This window comes from Macaca thibetana, chromosome 6 (assembly GCF_024542745.1).
Source record: "Macaca thibetana thibetana isolate TM-01 chromosome 6, ASM2454274v1, whole genome shotgun sequence".
Lineage (NCBI taxonomy): Eukaryota > Metazoa > Chordata > Mammalia > Primates > Cercopithecidae > Macaca > Macaca thibetana.
The window spans coordinates 138,130,435-138,148,402 of NC_065583.1; the positions used below are offsets into that span (position 1 = coordinate 138,130,435).

Below are 17,968 nucleotides of genomic sequence, written 5' to 3' on the forward strand. Positions count from 1 at the left end.
TGGGATACAGCAAAGGCAGTGCTGAGACGAAAGTTCATAGCCCTAAAGGCCTACATCAAATTGTCTGAAAGAGCACAGACAATCTAAGGTAACACCTCAAGGAGTTAGAGAAACAAGAATAAACCAAACCCAAACCTAGCAGGAGAAAGGAAATAACCAAGATCAAAGCAGAACTAAGTGAAATTAAAACAAAAAACAATACAAACAATAAATGAAACAAAAACCTGGTTCATTGAAAAGATAAATAAAATTGATAGACCATAAGCAAGATTAACTAAGAAAAGAAGAGAGAAAATGCAAATAAGTTCAATAAGAAATGAAACAGGAGATATTACAACTGATACCACAGAAATACAAAAGATCATTCAAGGCTACTATGAACACTTCAATGCACATAAACTAGAAAACCTAGAAGAAATGCATAAATTCCTGGAAAGATACAACCCTCCTACCTTATATCAGGAAGAATTAGATATCCTGAACAGACCAATAATAAGCAGCAAGATTGAAATGGTAATTTAAAAATTATCAACAAAAAAAAAGTCCAGGACCAGACAGATTCACAGCAGAATTCTACCAAACATTCAAAGAAGAATTGGCATTAATCCTATTGACACTATTCCACAAGACAGAGAAAGAGGGAACCCTCCTAAGTCATGCTATGAAGCCAGTATCACCCTAATACCAAAACCAAGAAAGGACATCACCAAAAAAGAAAACTACAGACCAATATCCCTGACGAATATAGATGCTAAAATCCTTAACAAAATACTAGCTAACAGAATCCAACAACATATCAAAAAGACAATCCACCTTGATCAAGTGGGTTTCATAACGGGAATGCAGGGGTGGTTTAATATACTCAAGTCAATAAATGTGATACACCACATATACATAATTAAAAACAAAAATCACATAATCATTTCAACAGATGCAGGAAAAGCATTCGACAAAATCCAGCATCCCTTTATGATTAAAGCTCTCAGCAAAATCGGCATACAAGGGACATACCTCAATGTAATAAAAGACATCTTTGACAAACCCACAGCCAACATAATACTGAATGGGGAAAAGTGAAAGCATTCCCCCTGAAAACTGGAACAAGGATGCCCACTCTCACCACTCCTCTTCAACACAGTACTGGAAATGCTAGCCAGAGCAACCAGATAAGAGAAATGAATCAAGGGCATCCAAATCAGTAAAGAGGAAGTCAAACTGTCTCTGTTTGCTGATGATATAATTGTTTACCCAGAAAACCTTAATGATTCCTCCAAAAAACTCCTAGAGCTAATAAAATAATTCAGCAAAGTTTCTGGATACAAAATTAATGTACACAAATCAGTAGTTCTGCTATACACCAACAGCAGCCAAACTGAGAAACAAATCAAGAACTCAACCCCTTTCACAATAGCTGCAAAAAATAAAATACTTAGGAATATACCTAACCCAGGAGATGAAAGACCTCTACAAGGGAAACTGCAAAACAATGCTGAAGGAAATCATAGATGACACAAACAAATGGAAACACATCTCATGCTCAAGGATGGATAGAATAATGTTGTAAAGATGACCATACTGCCAAAAGCAATCTACAAATTCAACGCAGTTCCCATCAAAATACCACCATCATTCTTCACAGAATTAGAAAAAAAAATTCTAAAATTCATATGGAAACAAAAAAGAGCCCGCATAGCCAAAGCAAGACTAAGCAAAATAAACAAATCTAGAGGTATCACATTACCTGATTTCAAACTATAAGGCCATAGCGATCAAAACAGCATGATACTGGTATTTTTAAAAAGGCACATAGACCAATAGACCAGAATAGAGAAACCAGAAAAAAAACCAAATACTTACAGCCAAGTGATCTTTGACAAAGCAAACAAAAACATAACGGTTTTCAACCTTTCCACAAACGGTGCTGGGATAATTGGCTAGTCACATGTAGGAAAATGAAACTGGATCCTCATCTCTAACCTTATACAAAAATCAACTCAAGATGGATGAAGGACTTAAATATAAGACCTGAAAATATAAAAATTCTAGAAGATAACATTGGAAAACCCCTTCTAGAGATTGGCTTAGGAAAGGATTTCATGACCAAGAACCTAAAAGCAAATACAGTAAAAACAAAGATAAATTGCTGGGTCTTAATTAAACTGAAGAGCTTTTGCATGGTAAAAGGAACAGTCAGCAGAGTAAACAGATAACCCACAGAGTGGGAGAAAAATCTTCACAATCTATGTGTCTGACAAAGAACTAATATCCAGAATCTACAATGAACTCAAACAAATCAGCAAGAAAAAAGCAAACAATCCCATCAAAAAGTGGGCTAAGGAAATGAATAGACAATTCTCAAAAGAAGATATACAAATGGCCAACAAACATATGAAAAAATGCTCAACATCACTAATGATCAGGGAAATGTAAATCAGAACCACAATGTGATACCACTTTACTCCTGCAAGAATGGCCATAATAATTAAAAAAAAAAAAAATCAAAACAATGGATGTTGGCATGGATGCGGTGAACAGGGAACACTTCTACACTGCTGGTTGGAATATAAACTCGTACAGCCACTATGGAAAACAATGTGGAGAAAAAAAGAAAGAAACCAAGAAAGTCATTATATAATGATAAAGGGATCATTTAACCAAAAGGATATAAAAACACGGCCAGGCATGGTGGCTCACACCTATTATCCCAGCACTTTAAGAGGCAGAGGTGGAAGAATCACTTGAGGCCAGGAGTTCGAGACCAGTCTGGTCAACATAGCAAGACCCCATCTCATTTTTTTAAAAATTAAAAAGCAAAACAAAACAAAAAAACAATAAAGGCCGGGCGGGGTGGCTCAAGCCTGTAATCTCAGCACTTTGGGAGGCCGAGACGGGCGGATCACGAGGTCGGGAGATCGAGACCATCCTGGCTAACACGGTGAAACCCCGTCTCTACTAAAAAAATACAAAAAACTAGCCGGGCGAGGTGGTGGGCGCCTGTAGTCCCAGCTACTCGGGAGGCTGAGGCAGGAGAATGGCGTGAACCCGGGAGGCGGAGCTTGCAGTGAGCTGAGATCCGGCCACTGCACTCCAGCCTGGGCGACAGAGCGAGACTCCGTCTCAAAAAAAAAAAAAAATAAAAAAACCAATAAATATATGTGCATTTCATCCAACTGCTGCAGAATAGACAATCTTCTCAACAGCGCACGGAATGTTCTCAAACAACAATAACAAAAAACCCCAAAAACAAAACAAAAAAAACCTCATAAAAAAGAATGCAAAGTCTACATGACACATGGGACAGCATAAAGCAACCAAATATATGGATTTGTTTGTTCCAGAAGGTGAAGAGAAGATCAATGGCATAAAAAACCTTTTACCAAAATAATGACTGAAAACTTTCCAAGTATAGCAAGACATTTAGACATCCAGATAAAGGAAGTTCAGATACCCACAAATAGATAACAACCCAAAAAGGTCTTCTGCCTGTCACATTATGGTCAAACTGTCAAAAGTTAAAGGCAGAGAGAAGTGTCTAGTCACATACAAGGGAAGTTTCATCAGAGTAACAGAGGATTTCTCAGCAGAAACTTCACAGGCCAGGAGAGAATGGGATGATATATTCAAAGTGCTGAGAGGAAAATAAAACAAAAACCTGCCAAACAAGAATTCTATACTCAGCCAAGGAAGCTTTCATAAACGAAAGAGAAATAAAGTCTCTCTCACACAAACAAAAATGGAGAGGATTCATTTCAGGAATGAGTCCTCACATCTCAATAATAACCCTAACTGTGAGTGGATTAAATGTCCTATTTAAAAGATAAGACAGTAAAACAACAACAGTAAAAAGACAATGAAGATCATAATATAATGACAAAGCAATTAATTCATCAATAGAATCCTGCATTTCTAAATATATATGCACCCAATACTGAAGCACCCAGATATATAAAACAAATATTACTAGATCTAAAGGAAGAGACAGACTCCAATACAATAGTATTTGGGTACTTTAAAACCTACTCACAGAAGCCCAGGCATGGTGGCTCACGCCTGTATGGTGGCTCAAGCCCAGGCATGGTGGCTCAGCACTTTGGGAGACTGAGGCAGGCGGATCACGAGATCAGGAGTTCAGACCAGCCTGACCAAGATGGTGAAACCCTATCTCTACTAAAAATACAAAAATTACTCAGGCATGTTGCAGGAAGTCAGGGACCCCAAATGGAAGGACCAGGTGAAGCCGTGGCGGAAAAACATAAATTGTGAAGGTTTCATGGACATTTATTAGTTCCCAAAATTAAAACTTTTATAATTTCTTACGTCTGTCTTTACTATAATCTCTGAACATAAATTGTGAAGATTTCATGGACACTTATCACTTCCCCAATGAATATCCTTGTGATTTCCTATGCCTGTCTTTACTTTAATATCTTAATCCCGTCATGTTTTCGTAAACTGAGGAGGATGAATGTCGCCTCAGGACCCTGTGATTTGGGTCAGAATTTCCAATACTATGTTGAATATGAGGGGTGAGAGGGTATCCTTGTCTTACGCCAGTTTTCAAGGGGAATGCTTCCAGCTTTTGCCCATTCCGTATGATACTGGCTGTGGGTTTGTCATACATGGCTCTTATTATTTAGAGGTATGTTCCTTCAATACCTAGCTTATTGAGAGTTTTTAACATAAAGGGATGTTGAATTTTATCAAAGGCCTTTTCTGTGTCAAGATAATAATGTGGTTTGTCTTTCATTCTGTTTATGTGAATTACATTTATTGATTTGCATATGTTGAATCAACCTGGCATCCTGGGGAGGAAGCCAACTTGATCATGGTGGATAAGCTTTTTGATGTGCTGCTGGATTTGGTTTGCCACTATTAGTATTATTGAGAATTTTTGCATCAATGCTCATCAGGGATATTGGCCTGAAGTTTTCTTTTTTTGTTGTATCTCTGCCAGGTTTTGGAATTAGGATGATGCTGGCCTTATAAAATGAGGGAGGAGTTGCTCCTTTTCAATTGCTTGAAATAGTTTCAGTAAAAATGGTACTAGCTCTTCTTTGTACCTCTTTTAAAATTCAGCTGTAAATCCGTCTGGTCCTGGGCTTATTTTGGTTGGTAGGCTATTTATAAGTGATTCAATTTCAGAAATTGTTCTTGATCTATTCAGGAATTCAATTTCTTCCTGGTTCCGTCTTGGGAGGGTGTACATGTCCAGGAATTTATCTATTTCTTCAAGATTTTCTAATTTATGTGCATAGAGGTGTTTATAGTATTCTCTATGGTTGTTTGTATTTCTGTGGGATCAGTGGTGATATCCCCTTTACCATTTCTCATTGTGTCTATTTGGTTCTCTCTTTTCTTATTATTCTAGCTAGCAGTCTATTAATTAAAAAAAAACTGGATTAATTTTTGAAGGGTTTTTTTCATGTCTCTATTTCCTTCAGTTCTGCTCTGATCTTGGTTATTCCTTGTCTCCTGCTAGCTTTGGGATTTGTCTGCCATTGGTTCTCTAGCTTTTGTTTGTTTTTTGAGATGGAGTCTCGCTCTGTTGCCCAGGCTGGAGTGTAGTGGTGCAATCTTGGTTCACTGAAACCTTCATCTCTCAGGTTCAAGCAATTCTCCTGCCTCAGCCTCCCAAGTAGCTGGAATTACAGGCATGCACCACCATGCCCGGCTAATTTTTGTAATTTTAGTAGAGGCAGGGTTTCACCATGTTAACCAGGCTGGTCTCAAACTCCTGAGCTCAACCATTCCACCCACCTCAGCCTCCCAAAGTGCTGGGATCACAGGCATGAGCCACCATGCCTGGACTCTAGTTTAGTTGTGATGTTAGGTTGTTGCTTTGAGATCTTTTTGTTGTGGGGATTTAGTGCTATAAACTTCCCCGTTAACACTGCTTTAGCTGTGTCCCAGAGATTCTGGTACATTGTCTCTTTGTTCTCACTAGTTTCAAACAACTTCTTGGTTTCTGCCTTAATTTCATTCACTCAAGAGTCATTCAGGTGCAAGTTGTTCAATTTCCATGTAGTTGTGTGGTTTTGAGTGAGTTTCTTGAGTTCTAACTTGATTGTGCTGTGGTCTGAGCAGTTTGATTTCAGTTCTTTCGCATTTGCTGAGGGGTGTTTTACTTCCAATTACGTGATCAATTTTAGAGTGCCATGTGATGAGAATAATGTATATTCTGTTGTTTTGGAATGGAGAGTTCTGTAGATATCTATCAGGTCCACTTGATCCAGAGCTGAGTTCAGGTCCTGAATATCTTTGTTAATTTTCTGTCTTGATGATCTAATATTGTCAGTGGGGTGTTAAAGTGTCCACTATTACTGTGTGGGAATCTAAGTCTCTTTGAAGGTCTCTAAGAACTTGCTTTATGAATTTGAGTGCTCCTATATTGGGTGCACATATATTTAGGATAGTTAGCTCTTGATGAATTGAACCCTTTACCACTATGTAATGGCCTTCTTTTTTTATCTTTGTTGGTTTAAAGTCTGTTTTGTCAGAAACCAGGATTGTGACCCCAGCCTTTTTCTGTTTTCCGTTTTTCCTCCCTCCCTTTATTTTGAGCATATGTGTGTTTTTGGATGACATGTGTCTTTTGAAGACAGAATACTGATGGGGCTTGACTCTATCCAGTTTGCCATTTTATGTCTTTTAATTGGGGCATTAAGCCCATTTACATTTAAGGTTAATATTTTTATGTGTGAATCTGATCCTGTCATCATGATGCTAACTGGTTATTTTGCAGACTTTTTATGTGGTTCCTTCATAGTGTCACTGATGTGTATACTTCAGTGTGCTTTTAAAGTGGCTGTTAATGGTTTTTCCTTTCCACATCTAGTACTTCCTTCAGGAGCTCTTGCAAGGCAGGCTTGGTGGAGATGTATTCGCTCAGCATTTGCTTGTCTGAAAAGGAGCTTATTTCTCTTTCATTTATGAAGCTTAGTTTGGCCGAATATGAAATTCTGGGTTGGTAACTCTTTTCTTTAAGAATGTTGAATATTGGCCCCCAATCTCTTCTGGCTTGTTGGGTTTCCACTAAGAGATGTGCTGTTAGTCTGATAGGCTTACTTTTTTAGGTGACCTGGCCTCTCTGGCTGCCCTTAACACTTCTTCTTTCATTTTGACCTTGGCAAATGTGATGATGGTATGTTTTGGGGTTTTCTTGTAAAGTATCTTACTGGGGTTCTCTGGATTTCCTGAATTTGAATGTTGGCCTGTCTTGCTAGGTTGGGGAAGTTCTCCTGGATGATATCCTGAAGTGTGTTTTCCAACTTTGTTCCATTCTCCCCATCTCTTTCAGGTACCCCAGTCACAGGATGTCTTTTTACATAATCTCATATTTCTCGGAGTTTTATTAGTTCCTTTTCACTCTCTTTTCTTTATTCTTGTCTGCCTGTTTTATTTCAGAAAGATAGTCTTCAAGCTGAGATTCTTTTCTCCACTTGGCCTATTCTGTTACTGATACTTGTGACTGCACAGTAAATTTCTTGTGTTGTGTTTTTCAACTCTTATCAGGTCAGTTTTGTTCCTCTCTAAACTGGTTATTCTGGTTATCAGCTCCTGTAGTTTTACCATGGTTCTTAGAGTCTCTGCATTGGGTTCTAACTATGCTCCAGGATAGGTGCGGTGGCTCATGCCTGTAATTCCAGCAGTTTGGGAGGTCTAGGGGGACTGATCACCTGAGGTCAGGAGTTAAGAGACCAGCCTGGTCAACAAGCTGAAACCCCATCTCTACTAAAAATACAGAAAAGTAGCCGGGCATGATGGCACGTGCCTTTAGTCCCAGCTACTCAGGTGGCTGAGGCACACGAATTGCTTGAACCCGGGAGGAAGAGGTTGTAGTAAGCCAAGATTGCGCCACTGGACTCCAGCCTGGGTGACAAAGTGAGACTCTGTCTAAAAAATAATAATAATAATACACCATAATTCAGCCGAGTGTGGTAGCTCATGCCTGTAATCCCAGCACTTTGGGAGGCCAAGGCAGGCAGATCACCTGAGGTAAGGAGTTTGAGACCACCCTGGTCAACATTGTGAAACCCCATCTCTACTAACACACACACACACACACACACACACACTAGCTAAGCATGGTGGCAGGTGCCTGTAGTCCCAGCTACTCAGGAGACTGAGGCAGAAGAATCACTTAAACCCGGGAGGCGGAGGTTGCAGTGAGCCGAGATTGTGCCATTGCACTCCAGCTTGGGCGACAAGAGTGAAATTCCATCTCTCCATGTGTTATTATTACACAGTTATAATAACAAAGACAGCACGGAACTGGCATAAAAACACATAGACCAATAGAACAGAATAAAGAACCCATCAATAGGTTGGGTGCGGTGGCCCATCCCTCTAATCCAAGCATTTTGGGAGGCCAAGGTGGGAGGATCACTGGAACTCAGGAGTTCCAGAGGAGCCTGGGCAACATGAAACACTGTCTCTATGAAAATCACAAAAAATTAGCCAGGCATGGTGGCATGCACCTAGTCCCAGCTACTTGGGTGGTCGAGGTGGGAGGATCGCTTGAGCCTGGGAGGTCAAGGCTGCAGTGAGCCAACATCACACCACTGCACTCCAGCCTGGAGAACAAAGTGAGATCCTGTCTCAAAGAAAAAAAAAGAACTATCAATAAATCCATGCATTTACAGTCAGCTCATTTTTGGCAAAGACATCAAGAACATACAATGGGGAAAGGATACCCTCCTCTTCAATAAATGCTGCCAAGAAAACTAGATGTCCATTGTAGAAGAATGAAACTACATCCGTATAAATCATATATAAAACCAAAATAGATTAGACTTAAATGTGAGAACTGAAACTATGAAACTGCTTGAAAAAAACATTTGGGAAGTGTTTCAGGACACTCGTCTAGGCAGAGATTTTTTTCTGAGTAAAACCTCAAAAGCACAGGCAATGAAAGCAAAAATTGACAAATAGAATTACATCAAGCTGAAAAGCTTCTGCACAGCAAAGAAAACAATTAACAAGTGAAAAGACAACCTAAAGAATGGGAGAAAATATTTGCCAGCTACCCCTCCAACAAAGGATTAATAACCGCAATATATAAAGAACTTATATAAAGAATTTAGTAACAAAAAAGAATCCTACTACAAAATGGACAAAATATCTGAATGGACATTTCTTAAAAATGACATACAAATGGCCAACAGGTATATGAAAAAATGCTCGATACTACTATCATCAGAAAAATGCAAGTCAATATCATAATGAGGTATCATTGCACCCCGGTTAAAATGACTACTATAGAAAAGATGGAAAATAAATGCTTGTGGGCATACAGATAAAGGGGAATGCTCATACAGCCTTGGTGGGAATGCAAATTAGTATAGCAGCTATGGAAAACAGTATGGAGGTTCCTCAAATAATTAAAAATAGAACTACCATATGATCCAGCAATCCCATGGCTGGGTATATATCCAAAAGAAAGAAAATCAGTATATCAAAGAGATATCTGCACTCCCACATTTATTGCAGCTCTATTCACAACAGCTAAGATATAAAATTGATATAAGTATCCAACAATGGATAAATAGCTAGAAGAAAAGGTTTGGAATGTTTCTAACACAAATAATGATAAATGTTTGAGGTGATGAATATCCCAATTACCCTGATTTCATTGCTAAACATTGTATGCATGTATTAAAATATCACATGCACCCCATTAAAAATGTACAACTATCATGTATCAATACCCATAGAATACACAAAAAAGAAACAGAAAACATTGTAATATTTTAAATGACAATGACAATTAAATGACAATTAATAATAATGTTAGCATATAAAGTTATTTTCTAAAACAATTTAGTAAGGAGAGTGGCACTGTTTTATAGTTCAACAAATTAATAGAAGGCAGCTGAATTACCATACCTGCTTCTGCATTCAACTTGCTGCATATGTTGTAAAATCTGGCTTCACACAGGTAGATATTTGGAAAAAAGGGGTATTTAATTGCTTTTTCAGATAATAGTGTGCTTTGATATTATACCAAACATTGATGAAGTAGTTGAAGGATCCTGGTTCTGAGTCAATTCTCATAAAAATTATCTCTTAAAACTATAACACTGTTGGAGCTCAATACCAAAAACTAACCAGGTCTCTGTACCATGGTTACTACAAATTTAAGATAAGCCTTCTAGAGCATGGAGTCATATTCCCCTACTTTCCTGCCCAAAGCATCCACGCCTGTTTCTTCCTCCAAGGCTTCAGGCTGCAGGGCAGAAGACAGAAGATCTCCTGGCCTCCATGAAACTTGGCTTATTTAGAAATTCATGGTTGGTAAAATGTAGTTGGTCTTTCTTTTCACTCCTAGGCTAAACCCTGCATAGGTGTTTTAAAATAGGGTTCATAATTGAGTTCTCAGGTGAGACTGTGATTTTCTTCTCAAAGAAAAGAATTTTTTTCCCTATTAGATTAATCTATATATGGTTGTTTCTCAAAACTCAGAGGGTAATAAAGGAGGAGGCAAGATAGAATGTTTTATTGAAAGTAGGTTATGCAAACTTGGCTTGAAAGGTACTTATCATTTTAAAAATTATGCTTAATGATGCATCAAATACAAAAACATATAATATATCAATAGTCAACCTTTTCCCCATGAAGGCAAAGTTATTGAGAAATGTTTATTTTTCCTCTTGAAATGGCTAATCCAGGTAACAATATGATAGCAGATGGAAAATTCACATTGCTTCTTTCATTGCTTCTGTCCCTTAAACCTGTTAATCTTTCAGAACCACATTACTAAGGTGCTGGCCTGTATATGGAAACAGAATGATATCCAGGTCTTACAGGTCCAGGGCCCAGTGGACAGACAGGCCCTGGTCCTCCACGCTGGTCACCATGTCTTCGATGGCATTCCAGTCCAGCTTGCTGAGGATGCTGCCAGTGCTCTCAGACACGCTGTCCATGCCGCCCACCCCAAAAGGATGCTCTGGCTCTTCCTCTTCAGTTGGAGACAAGTCCTATTGAATTGAAAAGACAGTCAGTTGTGGTCCTAGCCCCTAAAAACAAACAGAAAAACAAAAACAAAAAAACCTGGAATGTGAACTAAGCTTTCAAAAATTCTAGAGTTGTTCATCCATCAAAGGGCTGAAGGAAATGTGCCAGGAAATAGGAAATAAGCTTTCAAAAATTCTAGAGTTGCTCATCCATCAAAGGGCTGAAGGAAATGTGCCAGGAAATAGGGCTGTGATTGCCCAGCACATCCAGATGGACAAGAGCTGAACATCATCTCACACAACAAGATGCTGGCACTGGATTCAAAGACAGGGAAGAATGGATGTTGATACTCGTACAATTTTATGTTCTTATATTTTGGTCATTTTTTAGTTAAAAAATACAGTCACAGAGAATTCTGAAAGATAAATGCTGGAGTACTAAGCCAAAAGGGAAGATGCTTTGCATCACGATTTCAAACTGACCTAACAACCTTTCAGTATTTCCACATCCCACAAAAAACAAACTAAAAAACAAACAAAAAACCTGAAGAACATAGAGCAATCACTAGACAAACAAAATCTAGAACAATGCTTACTTGTAGAAGGGAATTGTGGCTGTCATGAAGAATCTTACGGATTTCTGAAGGTATCGTCCAGGGACTCACCACAGTCTCCTCTCTCTCATACTCCACACACACCTGCTTGGTCTGAGGTGCAAGTCCAGCATTTCCATGTTTTTTTGTATGCTGCTGACTACGACACGGAGCATTAGAGCCTTTTAAGGGGTAAGAACAAAGCATACATTGGGATTGATTGATTGATTGACTCATTTGTTAATTGTGACTTTTATCATCAAAGCAAAGGTAGTCACATTTTAAATAATATTCAAATCATAAGGTCTGGATATGGTTCACTTTAGGGTTCGAACAATTCGTGTCCTGTCAGTGTACGAGATGGAAAATGAATTCCAGCCTTCTTTGGATTTGAAAACTATTAGTAATTAATCTCTAAGACAAGAAAATTTAGTGAGGAGAGGCCACAGATATAACAGAACTGTGGAGAGGTCTTCACATCAAAGTTGGGTGAACTCTGAAACCTGTGCCTTCCCTGTCTTTTACGGATAGTCTTGTAAAAACTTCTTTTTTTTTTTTTTTTGAGATGGAGTCTTGCTCTGTCTCCCAGGCAGGAGTGCAGTGGCACGATCTCAGCTCACTGCAAGCCACGCCTCCCAGGTTCACGCCATTCTCCTGCCTCAGCTTGCCCAATAGCTGGGACTACAGGCGCCCGCCACCATGTCCGGCTAATTTTTTTATATTTTTAGTAGAGACGAGGTTTCACCGTGTTAGCCAGGATGGTCTCGATCTGCTGACCTCATGATCCGCCCGCCTCGGCCTCCCAAAGTGCTGGGATTACAGGCGTGAGCCACCGCGCCCGGCCGTGAAAACTTCTTAGAAGCAATGCTTTGGGCATCTTCACCCAGGCTTAATGCTTACAATCTGCCTTTGGGCAAAGGCATCACAGTGAATGTGGTGACAACACATTATGACCCTCTTTCTTCTTACTGCATGTATCAGTATTTGTTGAAAAGAAACTTTCATTCCAGCTAATGCCCAGAAGCAGCTTAGTAAACCCACAAACCAATAAGGTTTCTCCGCACAAAGCCCTAGAGGAGCCTACCTCACCTAACACAATGTTCCAAAGCCAGTGTCACAGCATGTTCTACCCTTCAAGGTGATTTCATGAAGAAACACCCAAGACATGGGGCAAATGGGAAGTAAATATAGATCCCAAACAAGCAGTCACGTGGCTCCCTGAAGCAGGAAGAAGAGGTAGGACAGTGCTGAAGTTTGGGCCCTCTTTGTCTTTTGTAACTCTACCAACCTTATGTACTTGAAGCTGAGGGTATCTCCAAGAAATAAAGCCCCCAAAACAATCACAGCACACACTTTGGCATTTAGTATGGGCTAATAAGCACTTTTACATTCAGTCCCTTGAACTTACCAGACATTCATGCCTGGTCTTTGGATTTTCTAACACACCTCTGCTTTCCCTAGCTAACTTCATTGAGTTCCATGGCTTTAAATATCACCTACATGCTGATAACTCTCTAAAACCTGTACCTCCAGTCTCATAAAGCTAACTGCCCCTTCTTAAAATCTTTGCTTGGATGTGCAATAAACATCTGAACTTTAACAGGTCCAAAACCACACTGTTAATTTTTACCCCTAAACTGCCCCATCCCAGGAGACACTCAGGTTAAAATCCAGTAGTTTATCTTTTTTTTTTTTTTTTTTTTTTTTTGAGACGGAATCTCACTCTGTCCCCAGGCTGCAGTGTAGTGGCGCGATTTCAGCTCGCTGCAACCTCCGCCTCCCGGATTCAAGTGATTCTCCTGTCTCAGCCTCCTGAGTAGCTGGGATTACAGGCATGTGCCATCATGCCCAGCTAATTTTGGTATCTTTAGTAGAGATGGGGTTTCACCATGTTGGCCAGGCTGGTCTGGAACTCCTGGCCTCAAGTGATCTGCCTGCCTCAGCCTCCCAACCTGCTGGGATTACAGTCGTGAGCCACTGTGCCCTGCCTCATCCTTCTTTCTTATACATGTCCAATCATCAGCAAGTCCTAATTTTGTCTATCTTCAAAATATATCCAAATCAAACAGTTTCCCCCATCTCCACTGTTAAAACCCTAGCCCAAGCAATCTATCCTTGTATGCTGTCTTCTTTTTTTCCACATGTTCTAAAACATAAATTATATTATCTCTCTGCTTAATTGCCTAAAATGGAGTCTCACTGGATCTCAAGTAAAATCCAAACTCCTTGCCTTAGCCTACAGTATCTAGCCCATCTCTTCCACCATATCTCTCGTCACTTTTCCATATTGATCTTTTCTGCCATACCAACTTTGTTTCTGTACCAGGGCTCTGAACTTTCTGTTCTGCCTTATCTTTATATAACACTCTTACCAGAACTTTGAACTTCTGCCTGAAACTGTTTTGCCTTATCTTTACCTAACAATCTCCTTCTCATCATTCAAGATCTTCACTTCAACATCACCTTCTCTTTTTCTAAATTTTTATTTAATTTTTAATTTGCTTCATACTAAGAGCTGGAGTAAGAGTTTTACCTTCTCAAAGAGACCTTCAACCACCCTTGCTAGTGTAGTTCCAACTAGCCAGCCTCATTCTCCCTTACTGATGTGCTGCTTTCTGTGTTGTTCATGAGTAACAGTGCCTGGTATGTTGTAGGAGCTCAATGGGCAGTTGCTGAGTGAATACTCTTCCTGACAGTTCTATGGAGAAAGCATTATTATGCCCATTTTGCAAATGAGGAAAGTTAGGCTTAGAGAGGTTATGCAATTTGCCCAAGATGATGGAGATGATCCACCCTAGAACCTGGGCTAATATATTAACTTTCTACTCTTTTTTTTGTTTTGAGACAGAGTCTCACTCTGTCACCCAGGCTGGAGTGCAGTGGCGCGATCTCACTGCAAGCTCTGCTTCATGGGTTCACGTCATTCTCCTGCCTCAGCCTCCTGAGTAGCTGGGACTACAGGTGCCTGCCACCATGCCCAGCTAATTTTTTTTTTTTTTTTGTATTTTTAGTAGAGATGGGGTTTCACCGTGTTAACCAGGATAGTCTCGATCTCCTGACCTCATGATCTGCCTGCCTCGGCCTCTCAAAGTGCCGGGATTACAGGCGTGAGCCACCACGCCTAGCCTACTTTCTATTCTTTAGGGTGAAGGAATAATAATACCTAGAGGGCCCTTTAAGATCATCTTCATATCTATAAGTAAAATGTGAATAGATCTATTAATTTGCATCCACAAGGTGGCAGCTTTCCAAAAGCTTCTTCCTGGATTAGTGCCAAAGGGAAAGGAGCAGTGGTATAGACAGCTTAGGGATTTTTCTTTTGACTAGCCCCAAGAGTCTGAAAAAGAAACAAAGCTAACATCATTTGGTAGCACCTGCCACTGTAATATTCAATGTGAGAGCTATGCTCTAGTTGAAAAGGTTTGACATTTTTTCTGCTACTTAAAGACCTCAGAGAGTATTTTGAAATGCCACTGGAAGTCCCACGTTAAAATAATTCAGTAAATTATTTTTCAGTAAATATTATTCAGTAAATAATTATTTCAGTAAATATTTCAGTAAATATTAATAAGGAACAAATTATGAAAAACCTTATAAAGGAAAAAAATCTACAAGCAGATGACAGGAATGCATATGAGAACAAATACTGTGGTAAAAAGGAAAACAGTCGTTAAAACAGAAAAAGTGAGACTGAAAGAGAAACCAATGAGTGGTTAAGCAACACAACCACAAGAGTAGGCTTCCACTTCAAAGCAGATGGGAACAAGTGGAGGTGGGGTGCTGAAGTATCAAGTATTCATGATATGACTAGAGATCAGCAAAGACTACAAACATCAACTAATCCCAACCCCATCTTGGCTACAATTAATTTGGTATCTAGACACTGACACTTTTGCTTTGTCAAATGAACATGATTATTGCCAGCTAGAAAGAATGACAAAATCAAACCACTACCTAGTCTACTAAAATTACAGTTAAGAGTCTTGCATTTTAGGATAAATCTTCACCTATGGGGTATTACAAACCTTGAGAGGCTATCACTGGGTTTCTCTCACCTTGCTTTACCTAGAGATGGTTTTGTAATTTCCTTCCTTTCAGATCATAATGCATTTTTCTAAGGTTTATCTGGGATATCCAATTTGAGATAAAAATATAATATGATTGGGAGGCCGAGACGGGCGGATCACAAGGTCAGGAGATCAAGACCATCCCGGCTAATACAGTGAAACCCGTCTCTACTAAAAAATACAAAAAACTAGCCAGGCGAGGTGGCGGGCGCCTATAGTCCCAGCTACTTGGGAGGCTGAGGCAGGAGAATGGCGTAAACCCGAGAGGCGGAGCTTGCAGTGAGCTGAGATCCGGCCACTGCACTCCAGCCTGGGCGACAGAGCGAGACTCCGTCTCAAAAAAAAAAAAAAAAAAAAAATATATATATATATATATATATATATATAATATGAGAAAATTTCTGTGAAACTGAGCATGCATAAGTCTTTTCGAGGTAAACTGTCCTGCCCCATTGGACAGTGAAAGCTTTCTAGAGTGAAAGGTAAGTTATAGATCAAGACGACACCCTACAGCAGAAACCAGGCTGCCAAGTACACTGGCTTCCCTCAGAAAGGAAGTACTCTTTCTCTAGGATGATGGGCACTGACACTCAGTTTCTTTATAACATAACACCAAACAGTGTCTACAGAGTCTAGCCTGAGAAATCTGAAACTGGATGATAAAACTAAACCTATTACCTCCACCATTCCCAAAGAAAATCCTGCTTCTTTTCTTGCTCTACTTGTGTCAATTTGTGGGTCACAGTCTATCTAAGCACTTAAGCTAGAAACTTGGAGTCATACACATTTCTAACTTTCAGAGGCAGGGTTACCATTGAACAATGAAACAAGTATGTACAGCTTTCTATGGGCAAGGCCTCATGTTACATTATAATGACCTCAAGAACACAAAACCCTGGATCTCTGGGACTTTCAAAAACAAAACAATATAATGGTACAAGTAATTTCAACTGTTTTGAGAGGTAACATTGTATTTGGGGAACATTTTATCTGTTGAACTAGACATTGCTAGATATTTGCTTTGAAAAGAATAAAAAGCTATTGAGTACTCTAAACTAGAAAATAATTCATAATGGATAAAAAGGAAAGACTTTGGGCCGGGCGCGGTGGCTCAAGCTGTAATCCCAGCACTTTGGGAACGGGCGGATCACGAGGTCAGGAGATCGAAACCATCCTGGCTAACACGGTGAAACCCCGTCTCTAAAAAATACAAAAAACTAGCCGGGCGAGGTGGCGGGCGCCTGTAGTCCCAGCTACTCGGGAGGCTGAGGCCGGAAATGGCTGAACCCGGGAGGCGGAAATGAGATCCGGCCATGCACTCCAGCCTGGGCGACAGATGAGACTCCGTCTCAAAAAAAAAAAAAAAAAAAAAAAAAGGAAAGACTTTGAAAAAGAGAAAAGCTAGCATGGGATTTAGAAGCTGATAAAGTTTGGCTGTGTCCCCAACCAAAACTCATCTTGAATTGTAGTTCCCATAATTCCCATGTGCTGTGGCCAGGTGGGAGGTAATTGAATCATGGGGGCAGTTACCTTCATGCTGCTGTTCTTGTGATAGTGAGTTCTCATGAGATCTGATGGTTTTATAAAGGGGAGTTTCCCTGAATATGCTCTCTTGCCTGCCACCATGTAAGACTTGACTTTGCTTCTCCTTTGCCTTTTACCATGATTGTGAGGCCTCCATAGCCATGTGAAACTGTGAGTCCATTAAACCTCCCTTTTAAATTACCCAGTCCTGGGTATGTATTAGCAGCATGAGAACAGACTAATACACAAGCACAGGAAATGATGCTTTGAGGATTCAAATTGATCCAAATGACCAGAAACTCGGGTTTTAATGCGTACATGGGGAAAAGAGTAGGAAAAGTATCAAATACATCGTCTAGAAAATACAGCCATAGACATTCAAAAGTTGATAAATGAGTTAAATAATGGATTAGACATAGGTAAAAAGAGATGGGGTAAACTGAACGACGGATCTGCAAAGTAATGAGCTAGTAGTAGAGAAAGAGGCATAATACCAAGCCTAGGCTAATTACTTCGTATTTCTCATCATTTTTCACAGTACATATAAATTAGTGGGGTTTGTTTTGTTTTGTTTTGAGACAGAGTCTCACTCTGTTGCCAGGCTGGAGTGCAGTGGTGCAATCTCGGCTCACTGCAACCTCCACCTGCTGGGTTCAAGCGATTCTTCTGCCTCAGCCTCCTGAGTAGCTGGGACTACAGGTGCATGCCACCACGCCCAGCTAATTTCTGTATTTTTAGTACAGACAGGATTTCACCATGTTGGCCAGGATGGTCTCGATTTCTTGACCTCATGATCCACCCGCCTTGGCCTCCCAAAGTGCTAAGATTACAG

General features: G+C 39.9%; 1 protein-coding gene across 1 annotated transcript in view; it reads right to left on the bottom strand.

Moving 5' to 3' along the window:
• Nucleotides 1-9,463: 9,463 nt before the first annotated feature.
• Nucleotides 9,464-17,968, bottom strand: part of CPLANE1 (ciliogenesis and planar polarity effector complex subunit 1) — a 163,189-nt gene continuing 154,684 nt past the window's right edge. The window contains exons 52-53 of the mRNA XM_050794494.1: nucleotides 11,549-11,727; nucleotides 9,464-10,976 (exon numbers count right to left, since the gene is read on the bottom strand). Of these exons, the coding sequence (XP_050650451.1) occupies nucleotides 10,800-10,976; nucleotides 11,549-11,727 (356 nt within the window). The 3' untranslated portion in view covers nucleotides 9,464-10,799. The remainder of the gene's footprint in view (nucleotides 10,977-11,548; nucleotides 11,728-17,968) is intronic.